Source organism: Guillardia theta (assembly GCF_000315625.1).
Source record: "Guillardia theta CCMP2712 unplaced genomic scaffold GUITHscaffold_62, whole genome shotgun sequence".
NCBI classification, from domain to species: domain Eukaryota; class Cryptophyceae; order Pyrenomonadales; family Geminigeraceae; genus Guillardia; species Guillardia theta.
The window spans coordinates 427,653-442,554 of NW_005434612.1; the positions used below are offsets into that span (position 1 = coordinate 427,653).

The 14,902-nt window shown below is 57.4% G+C and overlaps 4 protein-coding genes across 4 annotated transcripts in view; 3 read left to right on the forward strand and 1 right to left on the reverse strand.

Moving 5' to 3' along the window:
* Positions 1-998: 998 nt before the first annotated feature.
* On the reverse strand, positions 999-7,086 carry GUITHDRAFT_142300 (hypothetical protein; the record flags this gene model as incomplete). The annotated part of the gene is made up of 24 exons (XM_005828078.1): positions 999-1,126; positions 1,210-1,277; positions 1,328-1,430; positions 1,605-1,656; positions 1,732-1,804; positions 1,897-1,928; positions 2,017-2,079; positions 2,229-2,265; positions 2,361-2,430; positions 2,701-2,822; positions 2,873-3,084; positions 3,128-3,280; positions 3,325-3,387; positions 3,676-4,029; positions 4,226-4,315; positions 4,405-5,103; positions 5,148-5,749; positions 5,883-5,994; positions 6,037-6,180; positions 6,225-6,257; positions 6,318-6,389; positions 6,433-6,480; positions 6,527-6,572; positions 6,620-7,086. The coding sequence occupies 24 exons, from the start codon at positions 7,084-7,086 to the stop codon at positions 999-1,001; spliced, it is 3,843 nt and encodes a 1,280-aa protein (XP_005828135.1).
* A 1,570-nt stretch (positions 7,087-8,656) lies between these two features.
* On the forward strand, positions 8,657-10,241 carry GUITHDRAFT_88532 (hypothetical protein; the record flags this gene model as incomplete). Its single annotated transcript, XM_005828079.1, has 3 exons — positions 8,657-9,019; positions 9,082-9,252; positions 9,297-10,241. Exons 1-3 carry the CDS (start codon positions 8,735-8,737, stop codon positions 10,239-10,241), a joined length of 1,401 nt encoding a protein of 466 aa, XP_005828136.1. The 5' UTR covers positions 8,657-8,734.
* Positions 10,242-11,637: 1,396 nt separating this feature from the next.
* On the forward strand, positions 11,638-13,185 carry GUITHDRAFT_60683 (hypothetical protein; the record flags this gene model as incomplete). Its single annotated transcript, XM_005828080.1, has 2 exons — positions 11,638-12,050; positions 12,102-13,185. Coding segments are annotated over 2 exons (1,497 nt in total), but the record flags the coding sequence as incomplete, so codon positions are not given.
* Positions 13,186-13,631: 446 nt separating this feature from the next.
* Positions 13,632-14,902, forward strand: part of GUITHDRAFT_88533 (hypothetical protein) — a gene marked incomplete at its 3' end in the record, with an annotated part of 2,096 nt that continues 825 nt past the window's right edge. Inside the window, exons 1-3 of the mRNA XM_005828091.1 lie at positions 13,632-13,728; positions 14,116-14,442; positions 14,588-14,773. Coding sequence (XP_005828148.1) covers positions 13,642-13,728; positions 14,116-14,442; positions 14,588-14,773 — 600 coding nt within the window. The remainder of the gene's footprint in view (positions 13,729-14,115; positions 14,443-14,587; positions 14,774-14,902) is intronic.

Sequence of the window (14,902 nt, forward strand, 5' to 3'; positions counted from 1 at the left end):
GATGGGAGGAGGAGCAGGAGCAGGAGGAGAGAGGAGGGAGAGAGAGAGGAGGGAGAGAGGGAGAGAGGGAGGAGGAGAGGAGGGAGGGAGGGCGAACGAGGAGTGGGAGGACGGGCCATATCCACAAACTTGTTTCCTTGCACTGCTCGAGTCTCCACATCCCCGCTATGACAATCCCTCGTCCCCTCACTGACCCGGTGCAATCGCCGAAATGGCACGTGCGGTTGATGGAAAGTAGCGGAGAGGAGGAGGAGGAGGAGGAGCAAGAGAAATCAGGAGGAGCAAGAGAAATCAGGAGGAGCAAGAGAAATCAGGAGGAGCAAGAGTTTTGTTCGGGGGTAAGACATCGTTGTGGTTGAAGTGGTGTACAAGGAAGGTGATCACAACAGGGTTCAAAGATGGAGGGTAGAGGCGGGGAGTGAAAGACAGGTCTCCCAGTCTTTATTGGTCAGTGGGGTTGAGGAGGCGTGAGGAGAAGAAATGTTCTGTGACGCTCGTTGGAAGGAACTACTTCTCTTGAATGACGAAGAAATCAAACAAGAGAGACAAGCCTGAGGTTCGTGGATGCTCGTGAGGAAAGAGACTTGATGCTGTTTGCGGGCTCAGGAAAACTCGAAGAAGTCGGAGGTAGCGAGCGATTCCGCGAAGAAGAGCAAGAAAGGAAGCAAGGGAGTGGAGGAAGATGAGCTCGATGATATCTTCGCTAGCAAACCATCACGCAGGTCCTCACCATGAGCAACTCCCTGGGTTCCTCTGACGGCAAAGCAGCAAGCAGAGCGAGAGCGACAAGAAGGACACGACCAAGGGACCAGACTTGAAGGAGATCGCGCAGGAAGCAAACAAGTACAAGGGAGGAGGAAGCAGCGGTACTACATGCCTCTATTCTTGTCCTTGCCTCCTTGACTCTAGTCCTGTAGCCCGAAAGTCTTGCGACGGCTTGCTCGTCTACTCCGAACAAGAGCTGGCCAAGGAGCTGGGAGAAGAAGCTTGGGACGCTTTCATGGAGGCTTCAGGTGGGCTTGTGCTGGGCCCCCCTCAGCCTGACGCCTCGGCAGACCCGAACCTGTCGAGGGAAGCGGCCGGTTGCCACTGGTAGGCAAGGCAAGGAGAAGCGAGTAGGCCAGACCTGAAGAGGAGAGGACGTGAGGAGGAGGAGGGGAAGGGGGAGGAGGGGGAGCAGGAGGCAGTGGTGAAAGGTTGAGCACGCACTGGTCAAGTCTCTGCGGTGAATCTCGAGGACGGAGAGCTGGACGGGAGGAGAGAGGCTGATGGAAAAGCTGCAGCAAGTGAGCGGAGGAGGAGAAGAGGAGGAGAGGAGGAGACGCACCGCTGAGCGTGGTGAACTCCAAGCACAGTCTCCTTGAGCTGGGGCGCAGCAGCTCTCTTTCTTGGGATAAACTCGCACACAAACTCAAGCTCGTTCAAGTCGCCTGTTGGCTAGTCAGCATGTGAAGAACTTGCCCCAACTCCCTTCCTCCTCGACCTCCCCCTCCTGTCCCTCCTGTTCCTCCTGTCCCTGCTGTCCCTCCTGTTCCTCCTGTCCCTCCTGTCGCCTTTCCCCTCCTCTTTTCCCCTTGCTCTTGATCCTCTTCCTCCCTCCTTACCCGAAGAGGAACTCCTGATCACAAGGGTGGCAAGGAGATGGGTTGCCGAGGCCTGCAGGCAAGTCGTCACCACCACCACCTCCTCCTCCTTCTCCTCCTCGCTCACATGCTTTCGTCTGTGAGCTACCTTCAGCTCTCCATCGCCCATGAAGAGGAGGTTTGAAAGAGCTTCTGCAGCAACGCCATGCTCGTAGATCACTCTGTCACTTCCGTCATCGCCCTCAACCACTTTCCCTCCTCCTCCTCCTCCTCCTCCTCCTCCTCCTCCTCCTCCTCCTCCTCCTCCTCTCACCTTCCCAGTTCACTTGCGATGCCAATGATCCGCTGAGCCCATCATGTCAGTCACGGCAGAGCAGGAAGCAGTACCTTCCTCTTCCTCCTCCTCTCCGCATCTCATCAGCTTCCGCAGGACCAACTCGCGTCCCTCCAGCAGCATCCAAGCTCGACCCGTTCCATCGTCCACCAGACACTCCGCCTGAAGGCCAGCATCGTGAATCCCAATAACCTCCTCCTCGCCCTCGCCCTCGCCCTCCTCCTTTCGACCTTCACGCGCATCTCGACCGCACGTCCTCGTCTCTCAGTTTTTTCCTCGCAGCAGCTTCCCGTCTCTCCTCCTTTCCTCACGGTTCCACACCAGCGACATGCAGCCTCGATCGCAATCCTGCCAGCCGTCATCTCCTTGGCATCCTCCTCCTCCACCACCACCATCCCCATCCCTCAATCCCCTCCTCCCTCTCCTCTGTTGTCTCTTCTGACCTCTTCACTACTACGACTGTCCCCAGCACCCCCAGCACTCTTGGCGTCGTCCAATAAGTATCAACGAGAGCTGCGCGGAGTAAGAGGAGAGGAAAAGGAAGAGGACGGAGACCTAAAGGCGACACGGACGACCCTGCTTCCTTGAGATACTCCCGTACACCTGTGGGTCGCTAATGCACAGCATCAGATCGAGCAGCAGCAGCAGCAGCAGCAGCAGCAGCAGCAGCAGCGGTTGGATGGGGGGGGGGGGCAGGAAGTGGTGGAGGAGGAGAGTCACCCAGTCTTGTGTTGCGTTGCTGATGACGAGGACGAGAGAGTTCTCATTCACCGAGCAAGTGACCTGCACGAGTCAGCGCAGGGAGCGCGCGAGCAGCGGCAACCTGCCCTCCGCTCCTCCGCTCGATCGAGACGTGATGAAAGAGAACCATCGCCCCGGGCAGGAGGCCAGGAGGAGCGAAGAACCTGCCACAAACCTCACCCTCCTCCCTCCTCTTGAGATCGCGGCAGCTCACTGAGAAGTATCCAGGTAGACATCCACGTGGCCGAGCAGCCCTCGGTGACCGCGGCCTCCCTCCTCCCTCCTTCCTCCTTCCTCCTCCGCCACCGGGGCCCCTGGATCGACAGCCCGGAGGAGGAGGACGGTAGCAGCGGAGGAGGTGTGCTTTAATCTCCAGCTCCTGTCAACCAGGAGAACCCGCAGAGAAGCGTAACGGACTGGAAGTTCCTGGGAGAAGAGTCAGGAGCCAGCTGGGTGAGAGGTAGGGAACCTCGCCGACAGCCACGAGGTCAGCAACGCTGCGGATGGGGTAGAGCTCCTGCCATCGGAGGCGGCAGAGGTCGAGGAAGGCGCGGCAGGGCGAGTCCTCCTCCTCCTCCTCCAGCTTGCAGGCCGAGAGCACAGAGCTGACGGCGATGGTGACCTGGACCCAGTCAGAGCAAAGGGAGGAGCCCAGGAGGAGCCCACCTGCCACTTCTCCTCCGTCCTGCTGGAGTAGACGACCTTGAGCCTGTAGACGGACCCAGGAATCTTTGACATGCGATCAGACGCGGAGTTGGCGAGGAGGAAGGGGGAAGGAGCAGGAGACGGAGCAGGAGATGGAGCAGGAGATGACAGAAGGGGGGGGGGGCGGGAGGTACCAAAGAGAAGAGGGTTGGAAGGCACACTATCGGAAATTTCAAGCAGAGGGAGAGGGAGGAGGAGCCTGAAGTTGAACGTCACTGCTGCCCCTGGGGGCAATAAAGGAGGAGGGGGGTCACCACAGTCGCTGACCATCCTCCAGCAGCTCAGCTTGAACGAAGTTTCCTTCCTTCTCACCCGCGTGACGAATATCGTCAGCTCCTCCTCACCCTCCACTGATTTCACAGTAGATCGTCGTAGCAGCACGATGGCCCTCTGCGACTTTTCCGTCGCCTCAATCCTCCTATGCTCCCCATGCCACTGGTTGCTCCCCCTCACCTCCTCCTCCTCCTCCTCCTCCTCCTCCTCTGCTGTAAAACTCACGAACTCCAAATCGTAGCCTCTGTCCGCGCCGTCCCGACGGGTCCAAGTGCGAGGGCAACCACACAAGCTCAGCTGGAAGCAGCGAAGGGCCACAAGGTCACCGAGCTGGAAGCTGGGTAGCAGCGGGTAGGAGCTGGGAAGCGAGAGGTGAACGAGGTCGGTTTCATCCTGTAGAGCGACGTGACCTCGATGCTGCACCAGCCTCCCGATGAGAACAAAGCTGCCTCTTTCTCCTCCTCCTGCTCCTCCTCCTGCTCCTCCTCCTGCTCCTCCTCCATCTGTTCCTGTTCGCGCTGCTGCTGCTGCTGCTGCTCCACCATCACCACCACCTCTTCCTTGCCCTTGCCTTTGCGCTCCTTCACACCAGCCCCGTCTCCTGGCCCCACAGAGAGACAGTAGCGGGTCCTGATCCTCCTCGCTTTTCATTGTTCTTCCTACCGCCAACCTGGTCTCTCTTGCGGACAGCACAAGGTATTCTTCAGCTCCTCCTCCCCCTTCTCCTCGCCTGCTGCTCCTGCTGCTGTTCCAAGACTGCGCCGCTACCTTGAGCTGCTTGCAGGAGGGGTAGAGCTCAGTGGCTTCTTCCTCCCTCGCTTCCCTTCCCTCGCACTCCACTCGGCGGCTTCTGGCAAACGCCAGGTACTGACTCTGCCTCCCTCCCTGGGCCTTCACCTCTCGCTCCGCATCTCTGAGCTCCCCCATGAAGGCAGGCTGCCGTAACGCCCCGCACAGGAGGAGGAAGACCAAGTCCATCCTCCTCCCACCCACACTGCCTTGCGCCTCCTTCTCCTCTCGCCGCCTCCTCCTGCTCCGAAACTTGCGGATAAGCTGCAGGAGACTTGGGAGGGTCCGACAGAAGCGGCATGGCGACAGACTGCGGTAAAGGGGGCTGAGCAGAGAGAGGGGGTTGAGCAGGGGAAGAGAAGGAGGGGGGGAAGAGGAGAGAGAGAAGGAGACGAGCTCTAAGGAGGAGAATGAGAAGCATGCGAGGGCGATTTTGCTGCCGTTAGTGATGACTGGGAGGACGTGGACGACGCGGAGCCTCGCGCCGAGTCTGAGGAGAGCGAAAGAAGAGGGGGGGAGAGCGAGGGCGAAGACGAAGCAGCGAGAGTCTAGCACGAGGATCCCTTCCTCTCTCACGCCTGTCAGGACCCCCTCATACTCCACCACCCCGCCCCTCCTCGAGGCTCCTTCCTCCTCCTCCTCCTCCTCCTCCTCCCCCATACTTTGCAGAGACTTGGGCTGAAACGAGTCAGACAGGAGAAGCAGGAGAAGCAGGAGGCAACCTGAGAGATGGTGGTGGCAGCGGCAAGGGGAGGGGAGGAGAGAACCTCCCACACACGTGTGCTCTCACTCTGACCACTCCTTGCTCCCTCCCTGCTTGGTTCCTCCTCCTGCATGGCGCGTAGCAACCGAAGCTCGGACGGGGTTCCCTTCTCTAGGCGAGAGAGTCGGAGGTTGGAGATGATGTACCTCCTGCCTGTCTGTAGCAGAGGAAACCACCGGACATGCTTGCTGCCTTTGAAGATGATCAGCAGGCTTGAGCTGAACTTTCTGCTCCCCCCGGCTCCTCGACTTCCATCCCCACCTTCCGAACCTTGAAGATTCCTCCCCTTGCCGCCCCTTCGTTCGTCCTCCGCAAGCTCGACGAAGAAAAATGCGTCAGCCGCTGAGTCGCAAGCGAAGATGGGGCTCTTAGAGGCGACCACCCCCTGTACGTTCCCCTCCCTCCTCTGCCTCTGCTGAAATTCTCTGACAGAGTCTGCGGTTGCGTGAGAAGGAGAGAGTGCAGGAGGCCGCAGACCAGCAGGAGGAGCAAGAGAAACATCTGCGTAGGTGGAGGAGACTGTCGATCTCCCGACCACTCGCGCATCTAACAGAGAGTCACCTGTGGCCTGAGAAGTAGAAAAAGCTGAAGGAGCGGAAGGAGGAGAGAGGCAGGTATGACAAAGGAGGTGGAGGAGAATACAAGATGAGAACAACAAAACAAAGAGAACCAACAGCATCAGAAGAAAGAGAACCTTTCAGTTCGATGAAGCATGACTGCTTCACAGAGTCTTCTGATCCTCCAAAAGTGTTGAAAGAAATGCCGAGAAGGAGTTTCCCGAGCATTGGAGTGATGACAGTTGATTCCTGCGCTATTATATGAGGGAGAGCACGACACGAGCAGTATACCTCGAAGAGGACATTGAAACAACCCGAGCGATCCCGAAGCAGCAGCGAGCAAGTCTCGTTGCTGCAGGAGGAGCAGTCGATTTCTGCGATGAAGAGGAACTTTATCTTGCGCGATGAGGAGCTTGTGGGGCTCGAACATTCAACCTGCAGAGCAAGTCTGCGTCTCGCTCTTCTCAGCTTCTCCTTACCTTGTTCTGTCTCAGTTGGCTGAGCCCTAGCAACTGGAAGGAGAACAACTCCTGCGCGCTCCTCTCCTCATCGTCTCCTCCCTCTCCCCCCACCTCCTTCCCCTTGAGCTCCCTGGGCCCACAGAGCAAGAGAATCTCGATAATGCTCCGCGTCACTTGGCGGGCCTGGCACAGTAGTCAGGAGCCCACGGGGACGAGGAGGCAGAACCTCCGGCAACGAGAGGAACGTCCATGTGAGTACTGCCTCGAGGATAGCCTGCGTCATCCTCCTCATCCTCGTCCTCCTCCTCCTCCTCCCCTACCTTGACCCACACCTTCCGCTCGTCATCGCGACCCACCTTCATCAGCCTGCTCTGTGGTGTAAGTGACCTGCTAGAATCCTCGCACGCTCTTACCCGAAGAGTTCATCCTCATCTTCCATCATGTCTGCACTGCTACGTTGTATCGCTACCTGCTCACCCACAGCAACTGATGGGTCTTGTTCTCCTGCCAGCCCTCGGCCTGATGTCCCTGATGCTTCTATGATGTTCCCATTCCTTCCTGCAGCTCCTGCCTCGCGAGGGGAGAAGCTCTTGATTTCAGACGCATCAGACACACGTTGTGCCCTCGCAGTCCCTCCCACTTCCTTCTTGTTCTGCTCGCTCTCTTCCCTCTGTGTCTTTGACGTTCGACAACCCGCCAGCCCATCGCTGATACTTTTCTCTGAATCCTCCACTTCCATCTCATCCACCGCAGGCTTCGCACCTTGCTCTTCCGTCCCTCCTTCACTCGCCTTGGCATGGTACACGTGGCGGTATGTGCATTTCTCTTTGAAGCTGCAGATCCCGTTCCGCCAGTACTGGAAGCACATCCCTCGCTGCATCGAGACCTGCTCGATCCCTCCGTCAGTCTAGAGGACTGTGGTGTGTTTGAATAACATGATGTCAACAAAGATCCCATGATGTCAACAAACATCGGACACTGCCTAATCACAATCTTCTCTAGTCAGTCATCTCTCTTCAACATTTTACAGACTTTCTCTGAAGGCTTGTCCTCTGACGTACCTCTCGCCCCTCTATCTCAATGTCTAACAGCCTTTCGCTCCATCTGCCTACTACTTCCTACTTCTTTTTAGGCAACCTCCCTTCGATCACTCCCCGTCCTCCCCCTCCCCTCCCTCCCCTTCCCCTCAGTTTCAATTTTCTGATCTCCTTTCCCGCGAACTTTGAAACCCATCATGTGACATCCGGCCGGGTTCTTTCACTGCTCGGAGTAGTCATTGCCGCCCGACTCGCGCCGGGCCCGGTCAGTGACGGTCGGGTCCCTCCCCGGCCGGGCCCGGACGCCCGGCCAGGCCAGCAGGGCCTGCCAGCCTGAGTGAAAGAAAGGCTCGGGCCCCCAGGGCCGGGGCAAGCCTGAAATCCGACGCCGCCGAAGTTCATCAGTGCCGCGTGAGGCTGACGGCAGTGTCCACGGTGGCACGGCGCCGCCGGGCGTACGGTGGTCGCCGCGGCGTCTCATAAGTGATCCGGGGGGCCAGCCCGGCCGCCGGGCTGTCAGAGGCCCGATTCAAGTCAAGTTCCGAAGTTCTCGGAGCCGCGCCCGGGCCGGACACTGCGGCGGGGCGTGTCACGGAGGCTGTCCGAACCACGGCACGGTCACCGCGGGGCCGCCGCGCCGCGACTGGCGGCGTTTAACGGTTCCGAAGTTCGGGAGCCCGGCGCGGCTTGAAGTTGCCGCAGTGGCCACCGAAGCCTATGCCGGGACTCCCGGCGCTGACCCGGTACCGTGTTGGCCTCCGAGACCGTCGGACCGTCGCCCGGTACCCGTACGGCGCCCCGGCCGGGTACAGGCCGCCCTCCGAGCGTGGCAGGCTGAGTCGCGGCCGCTGGCCCCTCAGTCGCCGGGATGCCGCAGTGCGGCTGCAACAAGAGGTGGAACTTGAAACGCAGACCCCCCACTTCTCTAGTCCGTAACATGGACTCTAGGGGGTAGGGGTAGGTATCAAAACCAGTGGATAAGGGGGTACAACATGAGCAGCCCTGCAACTAGGAGGCATAAAGCAATTATGAATTTATGATAATATGTTTATGTTATGTATTTTTATGATACATAACAAGTATAATTATCGTGTAATTTTCTATAATTTCCCATTTCCATAATGCATTATAAGATGATTCTTATAACACATCACGGACCACATCCCCATACATAAGGCGCCGCGACTCATCCTGAGATACCCCCTGGGGAGAACCCCTACCCCTATGATGATCACCCCACCAATATAGATATTGAATTCATCCTTGGGTATCCCATCAGCTGCCTGGTGAAATGACCCGTACTTGGTGGTACCTACCCGTGAAATTTGGGATCAATGTCACCCCCACCCCCTCCCCAGTAGTTCCCCAAGATCCAGTTTTCGTAGAAGCTCCGACTTGGACCGGCTCTCCTTCCTCCCTTGTTCAGGACCCTTGTCTTGCTACCTCTCTTCTCCTTCTGTGCTCCTCCAACTCAGCTTCCATTCATCTGCCATGCTTCGTAGATGCCTCGCCCTCGCGTTCGTCGCATCGTGCACCTGTTTCGCACCGCCCATGTTCACGAGAGAGTTTGCTCCTCGATCGAGAGCTGCGGGCCGTGGGATGCCTCTGAGACTGTTTGCTCGGCACGACGATCCCGCTTCGAAAGCTGGAAGGAGGGATGTTCTTGGTTGGATGACTGTTGGTGTCGCATCAGCGTTACTACAGGGTTACCAGCCCCCACCTGCAGAAGCTGTGATCAGCGATTTTGCAAAATTGCGGGAGCTTGAGGAACTGCAGGTAGTTATGATAAGGAACATTCCATCACAATCTGACCATGCGCTTTCTCTGTTTCTCTCCAGGCGGAAATCTTCGAGCAGTCGGTTCCATCTGTTTGCTTCATCAGTACGGAATACACGTCCATGGCGCAGCAGCTCAATCTGGACAGCAACTCGCTCCCCAAGGGGGTTGGCTCTGGTTTCGTTTGGGACGATAAAGGTCACATCGTCACCAACTTCCACGTGATCAACAAGGTGAGCGTCTCCTGCGACATGGCCCGTTCCCTCACTCTCATCAGGTCGATAGCGCGATGGTCGTCCTGACAAAAACCGACGGCACGACGGAGAAGTACAAGGCCAAGCTCACTGGGGTGGACCCAGACAAAGACATCGCTGTCTTGAAGATCGACGCACCGGCTTCCTTGTTGAAGAAGCTGCCTGTGGGCGACAGCTCCAAGATCAGAGTTGGGCAGTTTTCCTTCGCCATCGGAAATCCGTTCGGACAAGACCACACGCTCACGTCAGGCATCATCTCAGGGAAGAATAGGGAGATCACTGCGCCTACAGGACGAAAGATCAAGGGTGTGATCCAGACAGACGCTGCCATCAACCCTGGAAACTCTGGAGGCCCTCTCCTCAACAGCCAGGGTCAGCTCATCGGCATCAACACGGCGAGTCTTGGAGCTGGGGTCTCAGCTGGGGTCGGGTTCGCAGTTCCCATCGACTTGGCCGTTCCCACGATTGAGCAGCTCATCGAGTTTGGACAAGTGCAACGTGCAATCCTCGGCATCTCCTACCTCGAGCGCGTACCAACGGCATCAGAGTCAGAGCGGAGCGGCATCCCTCGCATTGAGAAAGGAATCGTTGTGCTGGAGGTCCCTCCCAACTCTCCAGCAGCCGCTGCTGGCATGATTGCAGTCAAGCGATCGAAAGACCCCAAGAGCAAGCCCGAGCTCGGCGACGTGATTGTCGGAATCGACAAGTACGAGATCAAAGATCCTTTGGATCTCAGCGCTGTCCTGGCCAAGTACAAGCCAGGAAACAAGGTTTCTGTGAAGGTGCTGCGAGGCCCTGAGCAGACACCGCAGACTCTTGCTTTGACACTTGGAGCCTTCCAAGGAAGTGCGTTCACGAAGCTGGAGAACGAGCGAGGTGCAGACTTTGCAGCGAAAGGAACGCCTTTGAACGTTCCTCTCTCGGAAATTGCTCCTGCAATCACTCCTCGCATGCCTTCTGCCAATTAATAAACAAGCACTTTGACAGAACAGACAGCACTGTCGCTCGATGACTCCGATTGCCTCCTGAGCCGCTCCGGGGAGTCCCGGCACTAGAAAGCCGCCGAGTCGGAAGACTCCGGTGACGTGCCACCGTAACGATGATCCTGCTCGTCCCGGGCCCTGGTCCGGCGGCCGCGCGAAGTTCGTCAGTCTCAGAAACGCGAGCCTCGGAGTCAGACGCGGCCGCGCACAGTTCAGTCCGACCGTACACACGGTGTCAGGTCAGGGGTGACCGTCAGTCAGGCCGGCCCCCCACGATGCCACGGTGCGCCGCGGCCGGGCCGCACCGGCCGGGCCCTCAGCGGCTCAGACTACCTAACTTCGCCTTGAAGTGAGTCACGTTGAGTCTCACCGGACAGGCTGCGTCTGTGGTGGTCGGTTATGAGCCTCTGAGAGACGAAGGTTGCGGCACTTCTGATAGGAGGGTAGGGGTACATGCTGAGGGGGTTAGGGGTAGTTGAGATGGGTGGGTCAATCTGTGGGGGTGGTACCAGTGTTGGGGGTAGCGAGTGCAAAGCCATTTTAAGGTGGGGTACTTGAAGAATTTTCCAGTAGGGGTGGTGCCATTTCTTTAAAAAACAGCCCAACGGGTACTCTTATCACCCTACCCCTCCGTCTCCATTTGAAATTAGCACTGTCCATGGGAGCTCTACGGTAGATAGGGGTACAAAAATCTTATCTGAGGGGTAGTCTGGTTAGGGTAGAGGGAAACGTAGGGTGGGGTGGTGGTCATCTCTCTATTATCAAGTTTTAAACGTCCTCGTGATGCGAATTATGCCTACCCCCTCCAAAATTGACCCCTACCACCTATGTCCAGATGTTTGTCTGTATAAAAAGGGGGGTTAATTTCATGACCCCACCCCCAGATTTGAAGCTGTGTACTCTTAAGCATCTCTTCGGGGACTTTGTCTCGCCGCTCGCTTGCTCCTGCTTCCCCGCGCTCTCGCGTTTCTCGCGTCCCTGCTGCGGTTGCCTCCTCGTCCTCCTCCTCCTCCTCCTCCTCCTCCTCCTCCTCCTCCTCTCCCGTCTCCTCTCATCCCGACGACCTGGAAGCTCAGGGAACTTCAACCCCTCCAAGCAACAAGGAAATCTGGTTTGAGATATGGCAACGCAAACCGGGGAACTGGTTTACCCCTCGCACGAGCAGTTTGCTCTGTCCGACCATGCGCACCTGAATGATGCGCATGCAGTGAAGAGCATGAATGCAGGCAGCAACGTGTCCTCGCTCTTGATGGGGGGACAGTCCAACGTGAGTCAGAGCAGGTCGCTGAAAGGAAGCTCCCTGCGCGTAGGACACCCTGCGCACTTTGCCTGGTCGGACGTTGGCTTCACTCTCTCCCCGAAAGTGATCAGAGGGAATAAAGACCCGCAGGTCCTTAAGTCCTTGAAGGGATACGCCAAGCCCGGTGAGATCGTCGCCATCATGGGAGCGAGTGGGAGTGGCAAGACGTCGCTGCTGAATGTGCTCAGCGGACGGGTAGTGTCGATGAACGGGCATGTGGTGACCTCCAAGTTCACAGTCAACGGTCACCCCACTAGTGGTGAGGAGCTCGGACCACAGATTGCGTACGTCATGCAGGAAGACACCTTGTGCCCAACATCAACACCGCGCGAGGCCCTGGAGTTCAGCGCGAAGTTGAGGCTTCCCCCTTCCGTGACCGATGCAGAGAGGACGAGGATGGTCAACGACGTGATCACGATCCTCCACCTTGACAGATGTGCGGACACCCTCATCGGTGACGAGATGATCAAGGGCATCTCAGGTGGAGAGAAGAGGTGAATGAATCTGTCTGCTGCCTGGAAGGAATACCTGACTGAATGTCGCAGGCGAACAAGCATCGGTGTGGAACTAATCACCTCGCCTTCAATTCTCTTTCTTGATGAACCAACGTCAGGACTTGACTCTTTCGCGGCATACAACGTCATCCAGGCTCTGAAGGATCTGGCTGGCCTTGGGTGTACTGTGCTGTGCACTATCCATCAGCCCTCATCTGAAGTCTTTCACCTCTTCGATCGGACGATCCTGCTGGCAGAAGGAAGGACCCTCTACGATGGGAGAGTTGATCAGCTCTGTGATCACTTCATGAGGATCGGGTATCCTGTACCGGAGGAGACGAACCCTGCCGATCACGTCATGTTCCTGATGCAGACCCTGGACAAGTCGCTGCTCAAGGACCTCTGCATGGCCTACGCAGCGGCCAACGACAAGTTCGACCCTCACACTGCGTGTGCGTTGGATGGAGGAGACATTCCTCGCAAGCTCAAGCGAGTACAGGCTGGCTGGTTCACTCAGTTCATGGTGCTTGGAATGCGGGAGGTACAGACGGTTACCAGGAACAAGGGAGCGCTGATCGCGAGGTTCGGATCGGCGATTGGGCTCAACCTCATCTTCGCTCTCATCTTTTACAAGGTTGGCAATGGTGGTGATATCCAGTCTCACTTCGGTGCCTTGGTGTTCCTCGCCATCAGCGCCATGTTCGGAGCAGCTCAGCCCGTCATCCTGACCTTCCCTGCTGAGCGCCCTCGGTTTGTCCGTGAGTACGCGACAGGCACTTACGGGGCAGTGCCTTACTTCTGGTCGAAGCTCTTTACGGAGCTGCCGCTCACCTTCTTAGTGGCTCTGGTGGTCTTCCTTGTCACCTACTGGACTGAAGCTCTCAAGGGAAATTTCATCTTGCACGTGCTCATTGTCTGGCTCGTCAGCATCGCAGCCTCATCGACAGCTCTCTTTGCCGGCAGCATCGCATCCAACGTCAAGGTCGCCACGGAAGCGCTTCCAGCTATTTTCGTACCACAGATCTTGTTTGCGGGCTTCTTCATCAAGATCGAACTCATCCCTGTGTGGATCCGCTGGGCTCAGTACCTCTGCTCGCTCAAGTTCGGCGTCAACCTCATCATCCTCAACGAGTTTCATCGCTCGTGCCCTCCTGATCAGACGGTTGCCTGCGACTTCCTCATTTCTACGAGCGCTGCCGATCCCAAGATCTGGTACGTGTACGTCATTATCCTCCTTGCCATCTTCCTTGGGTTTCGTCTTCTTGCGCTGTTCGCGCTTACTCGCCGAGCTCGTGGCTTTGCACTCGCATAAGCAGCAGCGGACGGACTGTCAAGTCTGCTTGTTAAACCTAGTGAAACAAATAGAAACTTGTGTGACCATGCGCAGGGTGTTGGTGTACCCTACCCCACCTCAACCTCTCTTTGACAGTAGATCGCAGGGGTGAATGACCGGTAGGGATGGTGAAGTTCATACTGGGTGGGTATTCTACTCAAGTATAGGGGGTAGGGGTGATGAAACAGACAGGGGTGTTGATACCAGTGTTAATGGGATGTTTGACGGGGTGGGGGTGGTTTGGGGCGGAGGCCGAGGATGGCGAAGCTGCTATGGCTGATGACGATGGCGACGATGGCGATGGGGATGAGAAGCGAAGGATGGGGAGACGGAAGAAGACACGTGGTGAGACGATGCAAGGAGAGAGGAGGAGAGGAGGAGACAAGAGAAGAAGCGATGAACGATGGTATAGAAGTCTAGTCCAGGAAGGGGAGCAATCAGATATTGCACGAGAGGAGGACAAGCACAGACAGGGAGTCACCAAGGTCAAACTTAAAACCATATGTGATGGAGGATGATGAAAGATGTGGATGAGCGTGAAGAGAGGAGACGTGAAGCAAGGAGGTGAGATGGAGGTGGCATGGGAGTAGGATAGAGGGTAAGAGAAGAGGAGAGAGCCTTTCAGAGAACAGTCAAGGGGAATGAGTTAGGAGCGTCAAACGTAGGGAGGAAAAAGGGTTGAGAGGGGAGGAAGGAACTGAAAGGATTGCACTGAATCAAGTCCTAATTCAGACTCTTCAACCCTTTCCTTCACCCTTACGACTTCGCGGAGGCTTCTTTGGTTGGTGGAACCAGCAGCAGCAGCAGCAGCAGCAGGAAATGTTAATACAGCAGCAGCAGCAGCAGCAGCAGCAGCAGCAGCAGCAGGCCGAGGATAAGCCGCTGCACGTGCATGCTGTGGAGTACGGGCTGGCGGGGACGATGGACGGGATCCGGTCAGGCATTGGGCAGGGAGTAGGAAGTGAACTAGCTCGAGCTGTTACCTCAGCAATGCAGCATGGCGGACACGTGGGACAACTCGCCTTCATCCATGCGGTGTCCGCCTGGAGAGGCCGCCAGGTCCTTACCCCCTCCTTCTCCCTCCCTCTCCTTCTCCTCCTTTCCTTTTTCCTCCCTCCTCCTGCATCTTCTCTTCATCGCCTCTCGATCTGCATCCTCTTTGTCCGCCCTCCCTCTTGCAACTTCGTCCTCACGCAGCCTCCAGCGGCGTTCACAATGCCCAGCGGTGAGGAGCGGTGAGGAGCATGGCGATGCGGCTGCAGGAAGGCGATCCTTCGTCTGCTTCGTGACAGCGCCAAACGAGGAGGTGGCGACGAACCTCGCGCGCGAACTTGTCGCGTCAGGATGCGCCGCCTGTGTCAACCAAGTTGGAGGAGTCACGTCGACCTACGTGAGAGATGATGAAAAGGAGGAGGGAGGGAGGGAGGGAGGGAGGAGGGGAGGGGAGGGGAGGGGAGGGGAGGGGAGGGGAGGGGGAGGGGAGGGGAGGGGAGGGGAGGGGAGGGAGGGGAGGGGAGGG